The 27119-nt window shown below is 41.1% G+C and overlaps 1 protein-coding gene across 1 annotated transcript in view; it reads left to right on the forward strand.

The window, feature by feature from the left end:
• Nucleotides 1-27119, forward strand: part of LOC136881898 (uncharacterized) — a 73092-nt gene that overhangs the window by 28242 nt on the left and 17731 nt on the right. The window contains exons 3-4 of the mRNA XM_067154345.2: nucleotides 22221-22469; nucleotides 25667-25850. Coding sequence (XP_067010446.2) covers nucleotides 22221-22469; nucleotides 25667-25850 — 433 coding nt within the window. The remainder of the gene's footprint in view (nucleotides 1-22220; nucleotides 22470-25666; nucleotides 25851-27119) is intronic.

Here is a 27119-nt window from a genome sequence, read left to right on the forward strand (position 1 = left end):
TTGTAATGTCAAGAAAATTTAATGCTTTATTATTTTCACGTTCGAAAGAAAATTTAATCGGTGAATCCATATTGTTTAATTGTTCTAATACCTCCTGTCCATTAGTAATGCTATAGTCTATTATTGTAAACGTATCATCTACATATCTCAACCAGCTTTTTATTCCTTTAATGTTGTTGATTTTGGTATTTTCAAGAAAATCCATATACATTTCCGCCATAATTCCTGAAGCTGGGGCCCCCATAGGAAGACCTTCCTGTTTATACATTTGGCAGTTGAAGGTAAAGTAATTTCTTTTTTTAAGCCCCTATTGTCAACACACAATCAAGTTCAACTTGCATCATCAGTACAACTCCACCTCTTAATCAAGAAAGCTATTTTAGTGTGGCATTACCACAACACGGTTTTATGTACAATATGCACATAATTTTATTCGCACAGCCACTTACGTTGTATTATAATTGACAATTTCTTGTTTTGAACAACAATTTTAACCTATTATTTTAATTGGACTTCATGCTTCATATCATGTTCACGCTTCACCATTTTAACATTGAAGATTGACAAGACGCCATCACGCCGCATCACAGGATACAAAGACTTTTAATTTACTTATTTCAACGTGTCCTCGCCTTATTTTTAATGTTTTGTATTTGTGACTGAAGATGTCTCAAAAGAGGACGAAATATGTTTCACGAGTATAATTTAATGTAGTCTTTCTAATAAACACAATTACAGTATTGTAAAGGTGGAATTATAAAAATTCAAATTTTCACAAGTTGGCGGAAATACGCACAAAATGTTGTTCGTCACGGCTAACCAATTTGTATAGCACCACAGCAAGTAGTGGAGCATTTCCATCTGCTATAAAGAAGGGTGGTAGGGGAATTTTTTTCCAAGGTCATGGACACTGAGGTATGATTCACTCGCTTGCCCCTTGGCAGTCTCCTTTTGCATGTTAGTTTCGTAGAGTGTAGGCAAATATCATAATTACGCCGCACTTCTATTTAATTATAATACATGTGTAGCCTAATATTGTTCCTTTAGTGAAAGATTTTTGGATAGTGTTGAATCAAAATCTCAAAAAGCTATTACTACCACACTTAAGTTGGTGGTGGTGGTGGTGATTAACTGTCAACCTTTACCTCTATGTCGAAATTCGCTTAGAGAGCACCAAGAACTTTCCATTTTGTAGCCTTTACTTTTTTCAGTTTTGATGTATATCCCCCCCTCCCCGCGCACTATATCCCACACTTCTAAGTCTCAATCGCCACTACTGGGGAGAAGGAAGTAGGAGGTATGGTTGCTACGGAAACGTGAGCGGACTCACTGCGATTGCCATGGAGATAAGCCTGCTGGCCGGCTCGTATTGCTTGGAGTTGCCAAACCTCTCACTGCAGTAAGTTTCTGAAAGTATAAAGATCAAAATATGAAGGAATAGTTGGAATTCAACAGAACAAACGAAGAAGTGAGCCGGAAGCGAAGGGAAGAAGAAAGGGATCCAGGAATGTGCCAACACCGTCCAATGCTCCTCCCTTCAGCCCTATCGGTCAAAACGCTTCTCTTATTATGGGTATAATAAATAGAGATAGACGAATCAAAGTCTGATATTTTCCGTCTGTGGTGCAGCCATGCTAAGTAGTCTAATTTAGTGAATGTGATCATTCACCCCCGTGGATTGGATCCATGAGAAACGATGAGCCTTTTAATACCTCAGCAGTTTGGTAAGGTGTCGGATAGTGATTCGGCTAGTGAAAATATGCACACAGTGGACTTCGTATCGGTAACAGATGCAGTTTCTCCTTCAACCAGACGTAATCAATCTTGCAGAAAATAGTCATTCAATCCTTACCACACAACTGATCCTCTGGTGCAAATGGAGGAGGCCTTCCCAGTTCCAGGCCTCTCCCACATCGTCCCCTTCCTCTTCTGCAAGTTGCTTTACGTCGCACTGACACAGATATGTCTTATAGCGACGATGGGACAGGGAAGGGCTAGGAGTGGAAAGGAAGCGACCGTGGCCTTAATTAAGGTACAGCCCCAGCATTTGCCTGGTGTGAAAATGGGAAACCACGGATAATCATTTTCAGGGCTGCCGACCTTCCCATTCTAACAGTGTGTCCGCTGTTAAGGGATCGTTATGTATCCAACACTTCCAAAGAAATATACCAATTGTTATCCACTGACTGTCCGGCTCCATGGCTAAATGGTTACGTGCTGGCCTTTGGTCACAGGGATCCGGGTTCGATTCTCGGCAGGATCGGGAATTTTAACCATCACTGCTTAATTTCGCTGGCCCCGGGGCTGGGTGTAGCCTATGCGTTGTCTTCATCATCACCTCATCCTCATCACGACGTGCAGGTCATCTACGGGCGTCAAATAAAAGGACGTGCACCTGGCGAGCCGAACTTGTCCTCGTGGCACTCCCGGCACTAAATGCCATGCGTCATTTCATTTCATCCTCTGACTGGCTACGAAATTCGGTCTCTGTGCACATTTTTATACGCTTCACCTTAGACGTATCAATGAATAAGCGGTATGTTCCGAGCTGTCAGTGGAAAGATGGCGTGGAATCATATTAGTTGACGAAAATAAGGGGCCCTCACCAGAAATACTTGATACAAGAACTGAAAAAGATTCAAAGGAAAGCAGCATGATTTGTTCTGGGTGATTTCTGACAAAAGAGTAGCGTTACATAAATGTTGCAAACTTTGGGCTGAGAAGACTTGGGAGAAAGGAGACGAACAGTTCGACTAAGCGGAATGTTTCGAGCTGTCAGTGGGGAGATAGAGATTAGTTGGAACGTTAGCAGACGAATAAACGTCAGTAAGTTTCTGAAAGTATAAAGATCAAAATATGACGGAATAGTTGGAATTCAAGAGGACAAATTGGGGCAAATACTCGTTTACAGGAAGAGGAATTAGGAACTGGTATAATTTACCAAGAGAGATGTTGAATAAATTTCCAATTACTTTGGAATAACTTAATAAAAGAGTAGGTAAGCATCTGATAGGATATCTACCACCTGGACGACATTCGTAAATGCCGATCAGTGGCGACTGATTGATTGATTGATTGATTGATTGATTGATTGATTGATTGATTGATTGACTGACTGATTGATCGATAAGCTCTTAAAGGTAGGAAATATTATAATATGAAGATATATTTGGAATTTAAGACGATACATTGGAGCAAATATTCATGTATACGACGAGTTTCTACTTTTGAGTAAGATGAGACAAAATACTCTTGCTCCAAGAATCTTGGAGCACGTAAGTCACCAAACTTGGTACCACTCGTGGATTACGAGACACATTGCCCATGGAAGCATTTAAATCACACCGAAAACAGCGTTAAGTGGCTTGACTTCCTTGCATCTTCAGAAGGGAAATGAAGACCATCGCGAGATTTCTGAATTAACAGCCTAGTCTTCATTGAATTTTTGTGGGCTGCTTAGACATTTGATTCGCTTACGTACAATCTTCACAACATAACCAGCTACAGTATGTAGCAAAATAAATTTTCAGATTTCTTCTTCTACTTCTACTAGCAATTGTACCCGTGCTTCGCTACAGTATTCCAGATTGTATACGGATATCGAAGTACATTTTTAAATTGCATGTAAATTGGCGTTATCCGAGAAAAAGCATAAGGAGGTCCGCGGACGATGTTTCCAGTGTAAAGTGCGAATTGTGGAGCTGTGATGATAACGACAGGTGCACTTGTCTACCACAATTCATTATGTTTTAGAAACGTTGAATAGGGTGAAATTTGTGTAAGATTTTCACACAGTGCATTACTTTTCAGATACTTATGCGACAGCTTCAAACATAGAATTTGGCTCACATATGGCTACTGGGTGGGCCAATATTCGTGTAGAATTTGATGATCCCATGTTTCCTATAAGTGAATCAAGCCATCAATTGTACGTGTACAAAGTGCAAAATTTAGGTAAATCCAGAAATAGAGAAATATTTAATGTATAAGGGATAGAGATACGACAAAAGGTCCTAGGACCGAAGTTGTAGTTCACTCTAAATTGAACGGAGATTGTGCCATCCGTTTCGTGATACGACTTACCGTTTAGCCACGAACTACATCGAAAGGAAGGACTGCACCGTCATTAAAATTGCCTCCATATTTCGATATTTTTTCGGGGGTAAAAAATAAAAGTTTTAAACATCTCGTAAATTTTCCGTCGGTTACATGCTAAAAGCTATAATTTTGCCAAATTTCAATTTACTAACTTGTCTGGGAGATTGTGCTGCTATCTTGATATGGGGGAGTGGGTTAAAAATCAGGACCTTAAGGAAGCTTTTAAGCCCATAAAACCTGTAGGTTCTGGATAAATATCACCGACTGTGTTCTTATGCAGGTTTGAAACTCCCTGCATGTACCCTCAGAGAATTATGATAATTTGAGATTTTTCTAGGGATCCTGAAGTCATCAGGTTGTCTGGCACCAAGTTTTAAATTTCTAAGATGCCTAGAATGGTCTCACTAATTTACGTCTGGTTTCATTTTTATGCCTTAATTTATATATATACTGTACTATATATATATATATATAGTACAGTATATATAGATCGCGCCAAACAGACTTCCATTTATTAGTGTGGATAATATTTTACCCGCTTACCTAGTGCTTCTAGGGGCGTCTTACTCCCACAGTACGTTTTCCAGGTAGTAAGTCATTCTTGAAAGTCACACTGGAACATACACACGTCCATTATCTCGGTCATTTCTAACAATTTATTTTTTCGCCCTTTCTCACCCCCTATGCCAATGGGGGCTGAAGTTAGACTTTAAACATCCGGAATGTTACTATTCATCTCAACGACCCGGAAAACTATGGATTCGGCAGTATATTCGATTACTATTATATCTCACTCCCCCTTCCCCTACCCTAAAGGGGGCTAAACTTTGAGTTTTAAAAAATCGGAATGTTACTATTCATCTCAGCAACTATGTATTCGACACTATTATTTCTATATATCATCATTATTCCTATGTATAACTCTCCCAACGCCCCCCACCACGAAGGGGGCTGAACTTGGACTTTAAAAAATTCCGGAGTGTCACTGTTCATCTCAGCGACCCCGAAAAGTATGGATTCGACACTATTTTCGATGATTTTTATATCTCAGCCCCTCGCCCCCCCCCTGCCCCTAAGGGTTCCTGGGCTGTCTTACCCCCACGTGGTTTGTCTCCTAATACTAAAAATCCGGAGTGTACAATTAACTTCGGCGACCCCGAAAACTATGTATTCGACACTATTTTCCTTTAATTTTATATATCACTCCCCCTCGCCCCCCCAAAGGGGGTTGAACTTGAACTTTAAAAAAAATCCGGAGTGTCAATATTCATCTCAGAGACCCCAAAAAGTATGGATTCGACAGTATTTTCGTTAATTTGTTTATCTGACCCCCCTCGCCCCCCGCCCCTAAGGGTTCCTGGGCTTTCTTACCCCCACGTTGTTTGTCTCCTGATACTAAAAATCCAGAGTATACAATTCACTTCGGCGACCCCCGAAAACAATGTATTCGACATTATTTTCGTTTAATTTTATATATCACTTCCCCTCGCCCCCATACGAAAGGGAGATGAACTTGGACTTTAAAAAATTCCGGAGTGTCACTGTTCATCTCAGCGACCCCGAAAAGTATGGATTCGACACTATTTTCGATGATTTTTATATCTCAGCCCCTCGCCCCCCCCCCCCCTGCCCCTAAGGGTTCCTGGGCTGTCATACCCCCACGTGGTTTGTCTCCTGATACTAAAAATCCGGAGTGTACAATTCTCCTCGGCGACCCCGAAAACTATGTATTCGACACTATTTTCGTTCAATTGTATATATCACTTCCCCTCGCCCCCACCCCAAAGGGGGTTGAACTTGAACTTTAAAGAAAATTCCGGAGTGTCAATATTCAACTCAGCGACCCCAAAAAGTATGGATTCGACAGTATTTTCGTTAATTTGTTTATCTGACCCCCCTCGCCCCCCACCCCTAAGGGTTCCTGGGCTTTCTTACCCCCACGTTGTTTGTCTCCTGATACTAAAAATCCAGAGTATACAATTCACTTCGGCGACCCCGGAAAACTATGTATTCGGCACTATTTTCGTTTAATTTTATATATCACTCCCCCCGCCCCCATCTGAAAGGGAGCTAAACTTGGACTTTAAAAAATTCCGGAGTGTCGCTGTTCATCTCAGCGACCCCGAAATGTATGGATTCGACAGTATTTTCGTTAATTTGTTTATCTGACCCCCCTCGCCCCCCGCCCCTAAGGGTTCCTGGGCTTTCATACCCCCACGTTGTTTGTCTCCTGATACTAAAATCCAGAGTATACAATTCACTTCGGCGACCCCGGAAAACTATGTATTCGACACTATTTTCGTTTAATTTTATATATCACTCCCCCTCGCCCCCACCCCAAAGGGGGTTGAACTTGAACTTAAAAAAATTCCGGAGTGTCAATATTCATCTCAGCGACCCCAAAAAGTATGGATTCGACAGTATTTTCGTTAATTTGTTTATCTGACCCCCCTCGCCCCCCCGCCCCTAAGGGTTCCTGGGCTTTCATACCCCCACGTTGTTTGTCTCCTGATACTAAAAATCCAGAGTATACAATTCACTTCGGCGACCCCCGAAAACTATGTATTCGACACTATTTTCGTTTAATTTTATATATCACTCACCCCCCCCCCGCCCCCATGCGAAAGGGAGCTGAACTTTGACATTTGAAAAATGGGGAGTGTCACTGTTCATCTCAGCGACCCCGAAAACTGCGGATTCGGCACTTTTTTCGACTATTTTTATACCTTGCCCCCCCTGACCCCCCTAAGGGAGCTACGGATGGCTTACTCCCACAGTGCTCGTCTCCAGATAAAAAGTCATAAGTGTACCAAGTTTGGATGAAATTGCTCCAGTGGTTTAGGAGGAGATGTGTCATTTACACACACACACACACACACATACATGCATACATCCATTTTTATATTTAGTACTAGCGAATGTACCCGTGCTTCGCTACGGTATTCTACATTGTATTCGAATATCGAAGTAAATAGTGTACATGCAGTAAATAAGATAGTTTTAAAATTCCATGTCTCTTAGCGTTATCCGAGAAAGAGCATGGGGAGGTCCCCGTACGTTTCCAATGTAAAGTGTTTGTTACGGATTTGTGATATAACGGCAGGCTCACTTGCCTACTGGCATTCACAATCAGGTTGGGAAGTTTACATTATAATTGCAGGCCCCATTGCCTACTATGCGGACAGAATCGATTTGGGGAGTTTTCGTTAAAATGGCAGCCCCCATTTCCTACCTCCAGACAGATTACAGTTTTTATTATAATGGGAGGCAATTACCCTACTATCACTCGAAATTGAGTTGTGCAGTTATCATTATAATGACAGGCCCCTTTTCCTACTGCCAGCCAGCGTACTGCCAGTCACACCAAGTTGGTGAGTTTCCATCAAAATAGCAGGCCACTATGCCTAATGCCAGTCACATTTTAGATGAGTACATTTCTTTATAATGGCGGGCACCCTTGCCTACTGCCAAACACAATCGGGTAGGGGAGTTTTAAACAAAACTGCATGCTCACTTACCTTCTGCAAGTCAAATCGAGAAGGGAACTATTCATTACAATTGTAGGCCTTCCTTACTAATGACAGTTACACAGGAGTTGGAGAAGGAACCCTTTCCTACTGCCAGTCAAAGTCGGTGTGGGGAGTACTGATTACAATAGCAGACCGACCCTTTCTCGATCGCTAAATCGACATCAGTGAATATATATAGATCGACATACGAAAGTATATGCGTGTTTACAATATTGAAGACCTTCATTTACAGATTAACTGCTACTAAACGTACGTCATATCGACAAAGGATTATACCATAAGACACGCCGGATTTAGTGGCCTAAATGGCTGGTCCAATGATATGTCATCTATTCTTGGGTCAGATTTAGAAACGTGGAACAGGGTAAAGGTTTTGTAAGATCATCTCACATTACATTACTTTTCGGATAATAATGTGACAGCTACATACGTAGCATTTGGCTCACATATGGCTACTGAGTGGGCCAATTTTCGTGAAGAGTTTGATGATTCTGTATTTCATATAAGTAATTGAAAGTATGAATAATGCATGTGAAAATTCCAAATTGACTTAACATCGATTAATAGAGAAAAATCAAACGTAAAAGGGATACAGATACGGCATAAAGTCATAAGACCAAGGTTGTAGATCATTCCAAATTGAACGGAGATTGTGCAATCCGTTACGTGATAGGAATTTCCGAAGGTCTGCACCATCATTAAAATTGCCTGCATATTTCGATATTCTTCGGGGATAAAAAATGAAAAATTTAATGATATAGGATTTTTCATTCGTTACAGGCTAAAACGTATAATTTTGTCAAATTTCAATTATCTTCTTATTCTTCTGGCAGATTATGCCACAATGTGGATTTTGGGCGAGGCGGGTAAAAATTAGGACTTTCAGGAAATCAAAAATTATGGAGATTGTTATTATTACCCCTTAAACGGAAAGCTGTACGAAAATTTCGCCAAAATAGTCAGTGTAGAGGTACACAGTCGTCACGATTTGATTTATATAGATAAGGAATCTGCTCCATGTAAAACACCTTTTGGGCTATGTCCGCTGGACTTAACCTGCAAAAGTGACCATTCATGATATCTCCCTTATTAATCCTCCTGACGAAAAAATGCACATGAAAAAAAAGGTTTAGAGGTGGAATTCCATCAGGTTTGGTCGATTTCCAGTCAGGTTGGTCTTGTTCTGTATATATTGTGGAAGAGTAAAATCACCATTTCGGTTCCTTATAAACCGCCAGTCCATTCCGGAACATGAAATGTTATTTACGTTTAAAACCTACCTTTGGACAGGTGGATGCTAAATATAAATTTTGTTTCGAATGTCTTCAGTAGTTTTCAAGTTGTAAGGAATACGCTTTACACGCACCCGCTCGTGAGTTAAGTCCGATGGGACTTGTACAGAAAAACGGTCCTTTAATGATATCTCCCTTATTGATCCTCGTATCGAAATGATGCACATGAGAAAAAAAGGTTTAGACATTAATTTCTACCAAGGTAGGCAGACTTCCATAAACTTTTGTTGTGTATATTTTTTGGAAGTGCAAAATCACTGTTTCGGTTTCGTATAAACCCCCAGTTAGTTCAGGGATTTAGAAACAATATTTGCCCTGAAACCTATCAAGGTCAGGTGTATTCTAAATACGAATCTTGGTGGAAATGCATCCAGTAGTTTCTAGCATTCACGTACATACGGCGTAATTAAGGAAGAAAATAATACAGTTAAGAATGTTGAAACTAATAGAAAATGGATTATAACTGAGGACAGCCGGATAACGACAAATAAATAAATGCCGTGAGTTATGGATATAATAAAGCGCTAACAGAGGAGAAATTTAGGTTCAGTGATTCTTAGGTAAACAAATATGAAGATGACTAATGGTGTTATTACTTAATCTATTCGAGGGCGGTTATAACCTCCAACGATATTCCGCCAATATCCCGCAGATGAGCCGATTGATGCCTCTCTTGCCATCTACCCAAGGAACAACCACGAATTTAAAAGCATGATGAGGAAAATGGCAATACGTTACTTCCCTACTGGCATGCAGTCAGAGACGTTGCCATGGTAACCTGTAGGTTCGTTCTCGGTCTGTCGGTCACTAAATGCAGAGCATGATACCAGCAGAAAATTGTAAATTTCTCCGTCATGTGAAGAGTAAGGTAAATTATGAACATAACGAAAGTTGTTTATAATGAAGAGACGTTTCACGTACGGTAAACGAAGTTTACAGAAAATCAATAGTATAAGAGAAAATAGAGGAAAACCACTGTGGTTTTCCTATAAACACCCCGTCTATTCAAAGATTTTAAAATTATATGCATATCGGAACCTTTCCTGGGATGAGTATACTCTAAATATGAAGTTTGGCTGAGATCTATCCAGCCGTTTCGACGTGATGGTGGGAAAACCACTCTGGTTTTCCTATAAACCCCCCGTCTATTCAAGGATTTTAAAATGATATGCATATCTAAACCTTCCCCGGGATTAGTATACTCTAAATACAATGTTTGGTTGAGATCCATCCAGCCGTTTCGACGTGATGGTGGAAAAACCATTCTGATTTTCCTATAAACCCCCCATATATTCAAATATTTTAAAATGATATGCATATGGAAAACTTCCCCGCGATGAGTATCCTCTAAATATGAAGTTTGGTTGAGATCTATCCAGCCGTTTCGACGTGATGGTGGAAAAACCATTCTGGTTTTCCTATAAACCCCCTGTCTATTCAAGGATTTTAAAATGATATGCATATCAAAACCTTCTCCGGGATGAGTATACCCTAAATATGAAGTTTGGTTGAGATCTATCCAGCCGTTTCGACGTGATGGTGGAACAGACAAACAGACAGACAAACAGAAACAATTTTATTTATAAAGATTTTTACACTCGTTCTTCACCCCCTTTCCATCCCCGCCCAAAGGAGTCCTACGAGTGCCTTACACAACAGTATATTTTTTTCCCAGATATTAAGTCTTATTTGTACCTATTTTGGTTGACAGCTATGCCCAAACGTACATGCATAATCTCACTGCTCTAGAATCCTGGAGCTGACGTTGCCATGGTTACGGCAGTTCATTTCTTTATCCGATTCCTAGAGCAGGGGTAGTGTGGTGCCAATATCTCCGTAACGGTTGGTTTTAGGGCCTTAAAACATGGTTTTCGGGCCCGTAGGGCTTACCGAGTTTTGTTCTTTGCGTCAAGAGGATTAAATTGAGCTTTGTCTCGTCCTTATACGACAAATTCGATATTTTGCCTATAATAGTATAAGAGAAAATGGAGGAAAACCGTTTTTCCTATAAAACCCCCGTCTTTTCAAAGATTTTAAAATGATATGCATATCGAAACCTTCCCCGGGGTCAGTATACTCTAAATATGAAGTTTGGTTGAGATCTATCCAGCCGTTTCGACGTGATGGTGGAACAGACAAACAGACAGACAAACAGACAAACAGAAACAATTTTATTTATATAGATGACGGATAAGCACGAGCACGTTGAAAAGTGCAGACTTCCACTTCGAGATTCATATCTCCTAAACGGTTTATGATATTAAGAAACGGTTTGCGCCATCAGACGCCCCATTTATCGCTCTACATGTTTGTTTCTAAACCATTTCCCCATATCTCCCATATTAAGGGGGTAAATTGAGTTCAAAGTTTGAATAGGGTGAAATTTAGGTGCATTTTTAACATTTTACATTACATTTTGCCTACTTATGTATAAGCTAGAATCATGAAATTTGGTACACATATGTCCCTTAATCGTGCCAATGTGCGCACACAACGTGATGATCCTATCATTCTTATAAGTGTGTCAAACAATAAAATATACTTGTAAAAATCACCAAATTTACGAACAATCCAGAAATACGGCCAAATTTAACGTATAAGGGAGAGAGATACGACAAAATGTCACAGGACCAAAGTTGTAGATCACTCCGAATTGAAGGGACATTGTGCCATCCGTTTTGTGATACGACTTACCGTTTAGCCAAAAAATAGCTCAAAAGGAATGTCTGCACAGTCATTAAAATTGCCTCAATATTTCGATATCTTTGGGGGTAAAAAGTGAAAAATTTGAACATCTTGGAATTTTCCCGTCGGTTAGGGACCAAAAGCTATAATTTCACCAAATTTCAATTGTCTACCTTGTCTCGCAGGTTGTGCCGCCATCTTGATTTGGGGGGATGGGGGATAAAAATGAGGAAATTCCCGAAAATTTTTAAGCCCACGAAACCTATAGGTTATCGTTTTGGATATACTATACGACTGTGTTCTTATGCTGAGCCCAAAATTTGAGCCCCCCTCAGCGTGCCCCCTTCAGGGAATTTTCAGAATTTGCGATTTTTCTAGGGATCCTGGGGTCATCAGTTTCCCTCGTACCAAGTTTCAAATTTCTGAGATTTCTGGAAGTGCCTCATTAATTCACGTCTTTTTTCATTTTTAAATATTTATATATACATCGCTCCAGCCCGACTTGCTTTTATATATATAGATGACGGATAAGCATGAGCACGTTGAAAAGTGCAGACTTCCACTTCGAGATTCATATCTCCTAAACGGTTTATGATATTAAGAAACGGTTTGCGCCATCAGACGCCCCATTTATCGCTCTACATGTTTGTTTCTAAACCATTTCCCCATATCTCCCATATTAAGGGGGTAAATTGAGTTCAAAGTTTGAATAGGGTGAAATTTAGGTGCATTTTTAACATTTTACATTACATTTTGCCTACTTATGTATAAGCTAGAATCATGAAATTTGGTACACATATGTCCCTTAATCGTGCCAATGTGCGCACACAACGTGATGATCCTATCATTCTTATAAGTGTGTCAAACAATAAAATATACTTGTAAAAATCACCAAATTTACGAACAATCCAGAAATACGGCCAAATTTAACGTATAAGGGAGAGAGATACGACAAAATGTCACAGGACCAAAGTTGTAGATCACTCCGAATTGAAGGGACATTGTGCCATCCGTTTTGTGATACGACTTACCGTTTAGCCAAAAAATAGCTCAAAAGGAATGTCTGCACAGTCATTAAAATTGCCTCAATATTTCGATATCTTTGGGGGTAAAAAGTGAAAAATTTGAACATCTTGGAATTTTCCCGTCGGTTAGGGACCAAAAGCTATAATTTCACCAAATTTCAATTGTCTACCTTGTCTCGCAGGTTGTGCCGCCATCTTGATTTGGGGGGATGGGGGATAAAAATGAGGAAATTCCCGAAAATTTTTAAGCCCACGAAACCTATAGGTTATCGTTTTGGATATACTATACGACTGTGTTCTTATGCTGAGCCCAAAATTTGAGCCCCCCTCAGCGTGCCCCCTTCAGGGAATTTTCAGAATTTGCGATTTTTCTAGGGATCCTGGGGTCATCAGTTTCCCTCGTACCAAGTTTCAAATTTCTGAGATTTCTGGAAGTGCCTCATTAATTCACGTCTTTTTTCATTTTTAAATATTTATATATACATCGCTCCAGCCCGACTTGCTTTTATATATATAGATGACGGATAAGCATGAGCACGTTGAAAAGTGCAGACTTCCACTTCGAGATTCATATCTCCTAAACGGTTTATGATATTAAGAAACGGTTTGCGCCATCAGACGCCCCATTTATCGCTCTACATGTTTGTTTCTAAACCATTTCCCCATATCTCCCATATTAAGGGGGTAAATTGAGTTCAAAGTTTGAATAGGGTGAAATTTAGGTGCATTTTTAACATTTTACATTACATTTTGCCTACTTATGTATAAGCTAGAATCATGAAATTTGGTACACATATGTCCCTTAATCGTGCCAATGTGCGCACACAACGTGATGATCCTATCATTCTTATAAGTGTGTCAAACAATAAAATATACTTGTAAAAATCACCAAATTTACGAACAATCCAGAAATACGGCCAAATTTAACGTATAAGGGAGAGAGATACGACAAAATGTCACAGGACCAAAGTTGTAGATCACTCCGAATTGAAGGGACATTGTGCCATCCGTTTTGTGATACGACTTACCGTTTAGCCAAAAAATAGCTCAAAATGAATGTCCGCACAGTCATTAAAATTGCCTCAATATTTCGATATCTTTGGGGGTAAAAAGTGAAAAATTTGAACATCTTGGAATTTTCCCGTCGGTTAGGGACCAAAAGCTATAATTTCACCAAATTTCAATTGTCTATCTCGTCTCGCAGGTTGTGCCGCCATCTTGATTTGGGGGGATGGGGGATAAAAATGAGGAAATTCCCGAAAATTTTTAAGCCCACGAAACCTATAGGTTATCGTTTTGGATATACTATACGACTGTGTTCTTATGCTGAGCCCAAAATTTGAGCCCCCCTCAGCGTGCCCCCTTCAGGGAATTTTGAGAATTTGCGATTTTTCTAGGGATCCTGGGGTCATCAGTTTCCCTCGTACCAAGTTTCAAATTTCTGAGATTTCTGGAAGTGCCTCATTAATTCAAGTCTTTTTTCATTTTTAAATATTTATATATACATCGCTCCAGCCCGACTTGCTTTTATATATATAGATGACGGATAAGCATGAGCACGTTGAAAAGTGCAGACTTCCACTTCGAGATTCATATCTCCTAAACGGTTTATGATATTAAGAAACGGTTTGCGCCATCAGACGCCCCATTTATCGCTCTACATGTTTGTTTCTAAACCATTTCCCCATATCTCCCATATTAAGGGGGTAAATTGAGTTCAAATTTTGAATATTGTGAAATTTGGGTGCATTTTTAACATTTTACATTACATTTTGCCTACTTATGTATAAGCTAGAATCATGAAATTTGGTACACATATGTCCCTTAATCGTGCCAATGTGCGCACACAACGTGATGATCCTATCATTCTTATAAGTGTGTCAAACAATAAAATATACTTGTAAAAATCACCAAATTTACGAACAATCCAGAAATACGGCCAAATTTAACGTATAAGGGAGAGAGATACGACAAAATGTCACAGGACCAAAGTTGTAGATCACTCCGAATTGAAGGGACATTGTGCCATCCGTTTTGTGATACGACTTACCGTTTAGCCAAAAAATAGCTCAAAAGGAATGTCTGCACAGTCATTAAAATTGCCTCAATATTTCGATATCTTTGGGGGTAAAAAGTGAAAAATTTGAACATCTTGGAATTTTCCCGTCGGTTAGGGACCAAAAGCTATAATTTCACCAAATTTCAATTGTCTACCTTGTCTCGCAGGTTGTGCCGCCATCTTGATTTGGGGGGATGGGGGATAAAAATGAGGAAATTCCCGAAAATTTTTAAGCCCACGAAACCTATAGGTTATCGTTTTGGATATACTATACGACTGTGTTCTTATGCTGAGCCCAAAATTTGAGCCCCCCTCAGCGTGCCCCCTTCAGGGAATTTTCAGAATTTGCGATTTTTCTAGGGATCCTGGGGTCACCAGTTTCCCTCGTACCAAGTTTCAAATTTCTGAGATTTCTGGAAGTGCCTCATTAATTCACGTCTTTTTTCATTTTTAAATATTTATATATACATCGCTCCAGCCCGACTTGCTTTTATATATATAGATGACGGATAAGCATGAGCACGTTGAAAAGTGCAGACTTCCACTTCGAGATTCATATCTCCTAAACGGTTTATGATATTAAGAAACGGTTTGCGCCATCAGACTCCCCATTTATCGCTCTACATGTTTGTTTCTAAACCATTTCCCCATATCTCCCATATTAAGGGGGTAAATTGAGTTCAAATTTTGAATATTGTGAAATTTGGGTGCATTTTTAACATTTTACATTACATTTTGCCTACTTATGTATAAGCTAGAATCATGAAATTTGGTACACATATGTCCCTTAATCGTGCCAATGTGCGCACATAACGTGATGATCCTATCATTCTTATAAGTGTGTCAAACAATAAAATATACTTGTAAAAATCACCAAATTTACGAACAATCCAGAAATACGGCCAAATTTAACGTATAAGGGAGAGAGATACGACAAAATGTCACAGGACCAAAGTTGTAGATCACTCCGAATTGAAGGGACATTGTGCCATCCGTTTTGTGATACGACTTACCGTTTAGCCAAAAAATAGCTCAAAAGGAATGTCTGCACAGTCATTAAAATTGCCTCAATATTTCGATATCTTTGGGGGTAAAAAGTGAAAAATTTGAACATCTTGGAATTTTCCCGTCGGTTAGGGACCAAAAGCTATAATTTCACCAAATTTCAATTGTCTACCTTGTCTCGCAGGTTGTGCCGCCATCTTGATTTGGGGGGATGGGGGATAAAAATGAGGAAATTCCCGAAAATTTTTAAGCCCACGAAACCTATAGGTTATCGTTTTGGATATACTATACGACTGTGTTCTTATGCTGAGCCCAAAATTTGAGCCCCCCTCAGCGTGCCCCCTTCAGGGAATTTTCAGAATTTGCGATTTTTCTAGGGATCCTGGGGTCATCAGTTTCCCTCGTACCAAGTTTCAAATTTCTGAGATTTCTGGAAGTGCCTCATTAATTCACGTCTTTTTTCATTTTTAAATATTTATATATACATCGCTCCAGCCCGACTTGCTTTTATATATATAGATAGATGACGGATAAGCATGAGCACGTTGAAAAGTGCAGACTTCCACTTCGAGATTCATATCTCCTAAACGGTTTATGATATTAAGAAACGGTTTGCGCCATCAGACGCCCCATTTATCGCTCTACATGTTTGTTTCTAAACCATTTCCCCATATCTCCCATATTAAGGGGGTAAATTGAGTTCAAAGTTTGAATAGGGTGAAATTTAGGTGCATTTTTAACATTTTACATTACATTTTGCCTACTTATGTATAAGCTAGAATCATGAAATTTGGTACACATATGTCCCTTAATCGTGCCAATGTGCGCACACAACGTGATGATCCTATCATTCTTATAAGTGTGTCAAACAATAAAATATACTTGTAAAAATCACCAAATTTACGAACAATCCAGAAATACGGCCAAATTTAACGTATAAGGGAGAGAGATACGACAAAATGTCACAGGACCAAAGTTGTAGATCACTCCGAATTGAAGGGACATTGTGCCATCCGTTTTGTGATACGACTTACCGTTTAGCCAAAAAATAGCTCAAAAGGAATGTCTGCACAGTCATTAAAATTGCCTCAATATTTCGATATCTTTGGGGGTAAAAAGTGAAAAATTTGAACATCTTGGAATTTTCCCGTCGGTTAGGGACCAAAAGCTATAATTTCACCAAATTTCAATTGTCTACCTTGTCTCGCAGGTTGTGCCGCCATCTTGATTTGGGGGGATGGGGGATAAAAATGAGGAAATTCCCGAAAATTTTTAAGCCCACGAAACCTATAGGTTATCGTTTTGGATATACTATACGACTGTGTTCTTATGCTGAGCCCAAAATTTGAGCCCCCCTCAGCGTGCCCCCTTCAGGGAATTTTCAGAATTTGCGATTTTTCTAGGGATCCTGGGGTCAACAGTTTCCCTCGTACCAAGTTTCAAATTTCTGAGATTTCTGGAAGTGCCTCATTAATTCACGTCTTTTTTCATTTTTAAATATTTATATATACATCGCTCCAGCCCGACTTGCTTTTATATATATAGATGACGGATAAGCATGAGCACGTTGAAAAGTGCAGACTTCCACTTCGAGATTCATATCTCCTAAACGGTTTATGATATTAAGAAACGGTTTGCGCCATCAGACGCCCCATTTATCGCTCTACATGTTTGTTTCTAAACCATTTCCCCATATCTCCCATATTAAGGGGGTAAATTGAGTTCAAATTTTGAATATTGTGAAATTTGGGTGCATTTTTAACATTTTACATTACATTTTGCCTACTTATGTATAAGCTAGAATCATGAAATTTGGTACACATATGTCCCTTAATCGTGCCAATGTGCGCACATAACGTGATGATCCTATCATTCTTATAAGTGTGTCAAACAATAAAATATACTTGTAAAAATCACCAAATTTACGAACAATCCAGAAATACGGCCAAATTTAACGTATAAGGGAGAGAGATACGACAAAATGTCACAGGACCAAAGTTGTAGATCACTCCGAATTGAAGGGACATTGTGCCATCCGTTTTGTGATACGACTTACCGTTTAGCCAAAAAATAGCTCAAAAGGAATGTCTGCACAGTCATTAAAATTGCCTCAATATTTCGATATCTTTGGGGGTAAAAAGTGAAAAATTTGAACATCTTGGAATTTTCCCGTCGGTTAGGGACCAAAAGCTATAATTTCACCAAATTTCAATTGTCTACCTTGTCTCGCAGGTTGTGCCGCCATCTTGATTTGGGGGGATGGGGGATAAAAATGAGGAAATTCCCGAAAATTTTTAAGCCCACGAAACCTATAGGTTATCGTTTTGGATATACTATACGACTGTGTTCTTATGCTGAGCCCAAAATTTGAGCCCCCCTCAGCGTGCCCCCTTCAGGGAATTTTCAGAATTTGCGATTTTTCTAGGGATCCTGGGGTCATCAGTTTCCCTCGTACCAAGTTTCAAATTTCTGAGATTTCTGGAAGTGCCTCATTAATTCACGTCTTTTTTCATTTTTAAATATTTATATATACATCGCTCCAGCCCGACTTGCTTTTATATATATAGAAGAAGAAGAAGAAGAAGATTATGCTTGCTTTATTATTACACAGAGATATTTTATTTTGAACACTGCAGAGATCTAAACTTAAACTGTATATCCGAAGAAATTATTCGAATCCGAGGAATGAATATTACTTCGCTCGCGGCATGCCCAATCATGAGTATGGCTTCAATAATATTAGTCATCAGTTTCAGAGTCGTGTTCATTGCAGAGGGCAGGATTCTTATTCTTAAGAAGGATAATTGGTGCCACAATCGTCCGCTCTAAGATGTTCGGGGGTACTCCAGGTGACTCCAAGTCTTTCGAAGCTCTGCCGTGTAGTCGATTGACTTGTAAAAGTGTAGAACATCGGGTAATTCTTATAAAAGTTGCTTGTTGAAAGAAATGAAGGCATGATATATGATAGCAAGAATGAAGAGGATGAAACCCGGCGCCGACACATATGCCACTCCTCTCGAATAGCTCAAGACTTAACGTCCCGATCCGACGGACGAATCATCATCAACACCGTCATATGCCCTCACACCATATAAGACCAAAAACAGCTTCCTACGTCCTGGACGTAAAATGGCTCTTTGAATATTGTGTTCTCTACCTATCTCTATGTACGTTGCCTAGCGACAGCGACTCTATGCATTTAATCTTGGTGACAGCACGTTGGATTGTCATATCCCAATGCACGTTTTCCGATGGTTTTTCTTTCATAACTTACCAACGAAAGCGAAAATGAAAATTCCGGCTTCGAGGTGCATTCGGACCCCTTTCCATCTACCTATGTTCAAAATTTCAGATCTCTACGTGCTGTAGATTTTGCTGGGCATCGCGCACAGACAGACTGACAGACAGACAGACAGACAGACAGACAGACAGACAGACAGACAGACAGACAGACAGACAGACAGACAGACACTTCCTTTTATAATATTAAGATTACTTCTTCTTCTTCTATTACTACATCTTCTTCTTCTTTTCTGGCCGTAAATGTGCTGATAAAGGGCACACCCCAGTATCACTCAGGGTCGGCTTTTCTGATCCTCAGAGATTACTCCCTTCGGTTTGATGTCTGCGTCAATGGAATGCCGTTTCTCTTCAAAGCCTTTTTCGCTGTTCGCCACCACGTTGCTCTAGCACAGGGATGGCGAATCTAAGACACGCGTGTCACCAGGTGACACGGAAACAAGATTTCTGTGGCACCTCAGACAACATACTAACATATTTGAATGTTTTTAACATGTAATAAATAGGTCGGAAATCTAGCAACATAGGATATTTTAATACTACGCTTTAATACATAAGTATGTCTCAGTTAATTGTATGGCCATATCTTTTACAAATTTGATTAGGTTAAGTCCAGCTCTGTGGTGTAGTGGTTAGCGTGATTAGCTGCCACCCCCAGAGGCCCGAGTTCGACTCGCGGCTCTGCCACGAAATTCGAAAAGTGGCACGAGCCTCCGGAGGTCAAAGGAGTAGAGGTGGGTTCGATTCCCACCTCAGCCATCCTGGAAGTAGTTTTCCGTGGTTTTCCACTTCTTCTCCAGGCAAAATGCCGGGATGGTACCTAACTTAAAGCCACGGCTGCTTTCTTCCCTCTTCCTTGTCTATCCCCTCCAATGTTCCCATCCCCATGCAAGGCCCTTGTTCAGATAGCAGGTGAGGCCACCTGGGCGAGGTACTGGTCATCCTCCCCAGTTGTATCCTACGACCCAGAGTCTGAAGCTGCAGGACACTGCCCTTGAAGCGCTGAGTCCGAGGGAAAAGCTGACCTGGGAGGGTAAACAAATAAAGAGGAAGAGGAAGAAGATTAGGTGAAAGTAAAAAATGTATTCTTAAAATTTATTGTTTAAGATGTAATTTTCAGTGATTTTGCAAAATAAAATTATGAAACATTCAGTCAGTCGAATGCATTTATGTGTAATGTAATCTGATACCTAAATGAAGTCAAATGATGGGTTTCATGATAATTTTAAAGGAAAATAACCGATGGCACGCTAGACAGTAAAAGTAATAAGACCTTAACTGACATGCTAGTCGGTAAAGGTTTGCCATCCCTGCTCTAGGACGTCCTCGTCCTCTCCTTGGTTCCTAGGTTGCAAGAGCTCTCTGTACGGGATGCTATATATCTCGACGTTCTACGTGCCCTTACCTGCGCAACTGCCGATCCTCCAGTTTCCTACTGATAGGGGCAGTATTAAATGATCCCCGCACATGCCCTAATGTTCAGTCGGTCAAACAGAGTGACACCCGCTTACCACCGCAGCGTCCGGCTCCGTGGCTAAATGGTTAGCGCGCTGGTCTTTGGTCACAGCGGTCTCGGGTTCGATTCCCGACAGGGTCCGGAATTTTAACCATTATTTCGCTGGCACGGTGGCTGGGTGTATGTGTCATCTTCATCATCATTTCACCCAGGTCACCTACGGGAGTCAAATTAAAAGACCTGCACCTGGCGAGCCGAACTTGTCCTCGGACACTCCCGGCACTAAAAGCCATATGCCATTTGATTTTACCACCGCACCGTGACGTGCAGTTGTTGATCGTACTTCTGTCTTGCCCAACATTCACAGCCGTAAATGAGGGCAGGTCCGATGACAGTCGCATATATCTTGCCTTTCAGCATTGTAGGCATATGCTTGTCACACAAGACACCTGTTAGCAAACGCCATTTCGCAAATGACATTTTCAGATAATTCACTTAAATTAATATGTCGCTGTTTGAGTCATCAGTTTGATGCAGTTCTCAATACGATCCTATCCTGCGCTTAACATTTTATTTCTACGTAAGTACTACTTCCTGCATCTACGGTAATCTGCTTGTCATATTCATGCTTTCGTCTACCACTACCGTTCAATTTCTTTTACGACTTCACGTCACACAGAAGGAGAGAGAAGGATGTGACCTTGGCCTCAATTAAGGTACAGCCGCATCATTTGCGTAGTGTGAAAAAGGGAAAATACGGAAAACCATCTTCAGAGCTGGCAACAGTAAGATTCGAACCCACGATCTTCCGAATTCATTGCGCTCAGTCCTACCGTTCTTACCACCTACACTTCCCTCAAAAACTAACTGAACAAGTCCTGGTGTCTTAAGATTTGTCCTATCATTCTGTCTCTTCTTCTGGTCATATTTTTCAGTACCTACTCTGTTGATAAGACTTTTAAACTTTTCAGTCTTTCAAAACACTAATTATAGCACTATAACATACCTGTAAAAACATAGTAATAAAGAATGACATGTTTCGTTCCACAAGATCGTCCTCACATTCAATCAAATAACTTTTTTTTTTTTTTTTGCTAGGGGGCTTTACGTCGCACCGACACAGATAGGTCTTATGGCGACGATGGGATAGGAAAGGCCTAGGAAGTGGAAGGAAGCGGCCGTGGCCTTAATTAAGGTACAGCCCCAGCATTTGCCTGGTGTGAAAATGGGAAACCACGGAAAACCATTTTCAGGGCTGCCGATAGTGGGATTCGAACCTACTATCTCCCGGATGCAAGCTCACAGCCGCGCGCCTCTACGCGCACGGCCAACTCGCCCGGTCAAATAACTTTTAGCCATGCGTATATATGTAGAATATTGTTTATATTTCGTAAACCTGTCAATGATTATTAATGGGTGATATTACTGTATAAGCGTGCGGGATAAAATGTAAAAGTCCTCCACTGTCACCTTAGTAACTTTGAGAAAGCTTTCTGTACTCATCTTAAGCTGCTAACCGTCCGTTATCACCAGCGACTGCGTTTGGACTGAAGCCAGTTCCCTTGCTCCCGTCGAGGTTTGCTATGTAGTGCGCTGAGGAAAAGGTGGTAGGCGATAACTCTGTTCAGCAGAGAGGCGAGGGGAATGCATATAAAATAACCAAGTATGTGTTCCCTAAAATCGACGAAAACGTCAATTTATAAGCTGTGATCAAAGGATACAACAATTGCCGTATATTCTCTTATTCACTTTCACTGTCTGTGTGTGCAGTGGTTCTGGTACGTCCGCCGGAGAGATCACCCTGAGGAGTGGAAATGCCAGCCTCACAAGTTCCTGCCCCCGGAGTTGGAGCGGCACGAGATCATGGTGGGGTCCTTCAGTCTGTTGCTCACCAGCTCGTTCACAGCCACGCTGGCTTGCTACATCAGCAACGGCGGCTGGTCCATGATCTACTACGAGTTTGATGAGTACACCTGGTGGTGGTGGTTTGTGCAGTGGCCGGCCATTTTCATCTATCAGGTAAGCCACAGTAATGGTGAACTACCGTAATGGCCCTTTAATGACCATAAAATTACTCATTTAATCTTGGAATTACAATCATGTTCGTAAAAAAACAGAACACCTTGAGAGACTAGAGATAGGAAGTTCCTATTCACAGGACATGTTCATTAGTACGTTCTTCAGAAAAGATTCTCTTTTCAGTCACCTAGGTTCAGCATGTGTCCTGTAGCTTAGCAGGAACTGGTCCTCCACGAGCACGAATAACTTGTTCCCTGCGTGATGGCATCGACACATATAAGGCGCGAATGGCGTCCTTGGGTATAGACATCCATGCTGCACTCATCTAGTTCCACAATTCATCTTTGGAGGTTGGCATTGGGTCACTGCGCCTCACCCGTCGTTACACTATATCCCACACATTTTCGATTGACAAGTCCTCGGGAATCGGGCGGGCCAGGGCAACAGTCTGACATCCTGTGACAACAAGAAGGCACGTGTTCGTGCAGCAACATGTGGTCGCGCATTGTCCTGCTGAAATATGGCGTCTGGGGTGTCGTACAGAAAGGGAGTGGCTACGGGTTGCAGGATGTCATTCAGGTTGATCAAACTGGTCACAGTTTCCTGGACACGCACCAACTGTGATTTGTGGTTGTACCCAATAACACCCCACACCATAAGACCTTGAGTTGGCGCTGTATGTCTTGTGCGAATGCAGTCAATGTAATGCCTCACCCCCTGTCTGCGGTGAACCAAAATGCGGCCATCATTTTCAAACAAACAGAACCTGGATTCGTCCGAGAACACTATATGCTGTCATTCCTGTCCCCAGTGACGTCGTTGCATACACCATTGCAGTCTACCATATTTATGCACATTAGTCAAAGGTAGGCGGAGAAGTGGACAACGCGCCGGTAACCCAGACCGTAATAAACGGCGATGGACTGTCGCTCCTGATAGCGTACGATGTGTTTCACTGTTCCACTGTTGCGCCAGAGCTGAGGAGGACGCAGATCTGTCCTGCAATGCCATTCGGATGAGGTGTCGATGTTCTCGGGGGGTGGTCTGGGTGGTGCGGCCAGACCCATCTCGTCGTGTTCTACGGTCTTCTGTGAACCATTTTGTACACACCCGTTGCACTGCTGACACACTTCGTTCCACATAAGTAGCAATTTCCAGGGTGGATGCATCACGTTCTCTCATGCCAATAATGCGCCCGCTTTCAAACTCATTTATTTGACGGTACGGTTCTCGCATACATCTGCGAGTCATCCTGAACGTCTGATGAAGTCACTCTGATCGATTACATTCAGCTCATAGCGACAACGAGAGCCGCAGGTACATTTTACCAGACGGTAGTGGTGCCGAAATATCAATGTGGCCTTGAACCTTAGGACCAACATGGGTCCAATGCTAATAATATCTTCATAACATACTAATGCACATGTCGTGTGAATAAGAACTTCAAGGTGTTCTGGATTTTATGAACATGAGTGTAATTATCTAAAATACAGAGTTTTCCTCGGTTTCTGTCTGAGGAATAGAGACTTCAACTACTTGGTTTAATACCTCAAAATATAACAGCAGATGCAAGAAATACGGCAACAAATTTCCCGTTTGCTTGAGCATAAGTCAATGACATGTTCATTTTGTGAGTTGATTACTCTTGCGCCAGTAAACGATCATGACGAAAACCAAGTTATAAGTCAACAGACAGTGATCAATGATCTGCATTTAGGACTGTCTCCCAGGTGACAGGTTCCCTATCACGTGTTTACCTAGCCTTTTATTTCAAGTTTTCAAAGAACTTGGGAATGTATCGAACATTTATTCCAATCCCTTACTCCTCGTCCTATAAATGAATATTTGCCCCAATTCGTCCTCTTGAATTTATCTTCATATCTTTCCTGCTTTTAAAAGCTCCGCTCAAGCTTATTTGTCTACTGATGTTATTCCACTCCGTGGAACATACCGTTTAGTCGAGCATCTCTTCTCCTTACTCCCATGTGTTCCCAGTCCGAAGTTTGCAACATTTTTGTAACACTACTACTTTGTCGGAAATCACAAACAACGAACGTGCTGCTTTCCTTTTGGACCTTTTCCAGTTCTTGTATCAAGAAATCCTGGCATGGGCCCCGTGCACTGGAACTATACTCTAATGGGTGTCTTACCAGAAACATCCTTAATACAACCACTAATTACTCTCATATCATGCGAAGAAATCTGCAACCTTTCGTAACAACCTAGCTAATATTATTACTCCAATGAAGATTAGATATAACAGATATTTTAGATTCAGGATGTCAAATGGACTGTGTCGCTATTGGCCTATCTAAGGCTTTTGATAGGGTAAATCATAGGAGCTTACTGACGAAAATTAGGGCTGTTGGACTAGACAAAAGAGTAGTTGAATGGGTGCCTACATTTCTAGAAAACAGAACTCAGAGAATTAGGGTAGGTGAAGTGTTATCTGTTCCCGTAATGATTAAAAGGGGGTGTCCTGCGGAGCAGTATTATTGGGCCTTTGTATTGTCTTATATATATATAAATGATATGAGTTTAATTTTTTAATTTTGTGTGGCTATTTCTAGCCGAGTGCAGCCCTTGTAAGGCAGACCATCCGATAAGGGTGGGCGGCATCTGCCATGTGTAGGTAGCTGCGTGTTACTGTGGTGGAGGATAGTGTTATGAGTGGTGTGTGAGTTGCAGGAATGTTGGGGATAGCACAAGCACCCAGCCTCCGAGCCATTGGAATTAACCAATGAAGGCTAAAATCCCCGACCCGGCCGGGAATCGAACTCGGGACCCTCTGAACCGAAGGCCAGTACGCTGACCATCCAGCCAACGAGTCGGACAATGATATGAGTAAATAAACGGGATAACAGATAATGGTATTTGCGGATGATGTTGTACTGTATTGAGTAGTAAATGAGTTGCAAGATTGTGAGCGACTGCAGGGGGACTAGACAGTGACGTGAGGCAATGATATCCGGGATGAAAAGTCAGGTTGTAAGATTCAACAAGAGGAAAGTTCTCTCACTTTTAAATACTGTGTTGACAGGGTGATAGTACCTCATAGGGAACACTATAAGTAGCCTATAAAAGTGTCCTCTGTGTATAATTGTAAATTTATTATGTGGTGATACTTATTTTAAATTTTACGTATCCCTTAAGAAGTCTCCGTGTACCCTATATCGCAGCTTGTTTGCTTGTTCCAGGACTACGCCACCTACTGGCTGCACAGGATCTACCACACCCCGTTCCTCTACAAACACTTTCATAAGCTGCATCACAAGTACAAGCAGCCCACGGCCTTCTCAGTGACAGCGATCCATCCGGTGGAGATAATGCACATCCAGATCTGCCTGTGCGCCCCCATATTCATCGTACCCATCCATTTCAGTGAGTATTCCATGCCTAGGGGCAGAATGTTAAGTCGGAATAAGATAAAATGAAATACTTTATTAAAATTCATTTCAACAGAACGAGTTTTATAAAATGTGAAGTGTTCTTTTATAGGCAGATGTAAATGGTTCTATTTTTACAGAACTGCATCGCACCGACGGCATCGCTACATTAGGCACATGCTGGGGCTGTACTTTAAAGCCACAGTCGCTTTCTTTCCCTCCCTAGCGTCCAAGAGAATTTATAGTTTAAAAAAAATACTACTAATGGCGTTAGGCCTCGGAAGACCATGGCGGTCAGCATTTACAGAGTGAGAGAGCATACAAGTCATAACCTATAAATTAATGCTACAGTCTGATAAATATTGGCAAATTACAGCGCATAATTGTGGAGTTATATTTGATAACATGATGGAAATTGAAGTGGGCAGTGGGGTATTTAACTTCACTAAAGAAGAGTAAAGATGGTTCGGTTCTGCTGTTGAGAGTAATTCTTAAGGCGGCCATACACGAGCGGGATTTCCTCAAGGTTCGGCCTGAACAGTCCAATCCGTGAGGAATTCCTCAACGTGTGTGGTGGCGTCCTTGAGGCCTAGCTGGGTGCGAGAGATCAAAAATTCCCGAACAAAATTCAATTCTTTTCCGCCTTGAGGCCAAGCAGGTCGGATTTTCCCAGTCTCTTGCTGCGTGTATGTGTCGACAGCAGTAGGCCTTGAGGATTTGTGAAGTGAAGTGATTGTCGGGAGTGTCCTATTTCGTCATGTCTCGAGAACGTTCAACAGAATATAATACAACTGTACCAGAATGAACCTTACTTGTGGTGAGTTCAAAAAATTACCATGATGAAAATTATTTGCAACACCACGTGAACAACCAACCACCACCAGTCAACTTGGAATTGAACCTTGAGAAAATCCCCAAGGCCTTTTCCTTCAGGATTTCCTTGAGGATATCCTCTCCGTGTGTGGGCGAGGGTTCGGTTGAGGAAATCCCCAAGGAAATCACGGAGGCTTTTTCCTTGAGGATTTCCTGTACGTGTATGGCTAGCTTTACATGACAGTATAATGTGGTTCAAGTTGGCTATTTCTCTAGCGTCTTCTGGGCAGTGAGGGGTGTCTTAAGACCTTGATCCTGTGTAGATGACTCGGATAGCATCCATGACCCAGACGCATTATTATTAAAGATTAAAGGTGTCTGCGAGTTAGTTTCAACTTCTTGAACCAGATTTGCGTTGGTATGGTGGGCTGAATTTTAGCATAGCGCTTTC

Source organism: Anabrus simplex, chromosome 1 (genome assembly GCF_040414725.1).
Source record: "Anabrus simplex isolate iqAnaSimp1 chromosome 1, ASM4041472v1, whole genome shotgun sequence".
In the NCBI taxonomy this organism is placed as follows: Eukaryota; Metazoa; Arthropoda; class Insecta; order Orthoptera; family Tettigoniidae; genus Anabrus; species Anabrus simplex.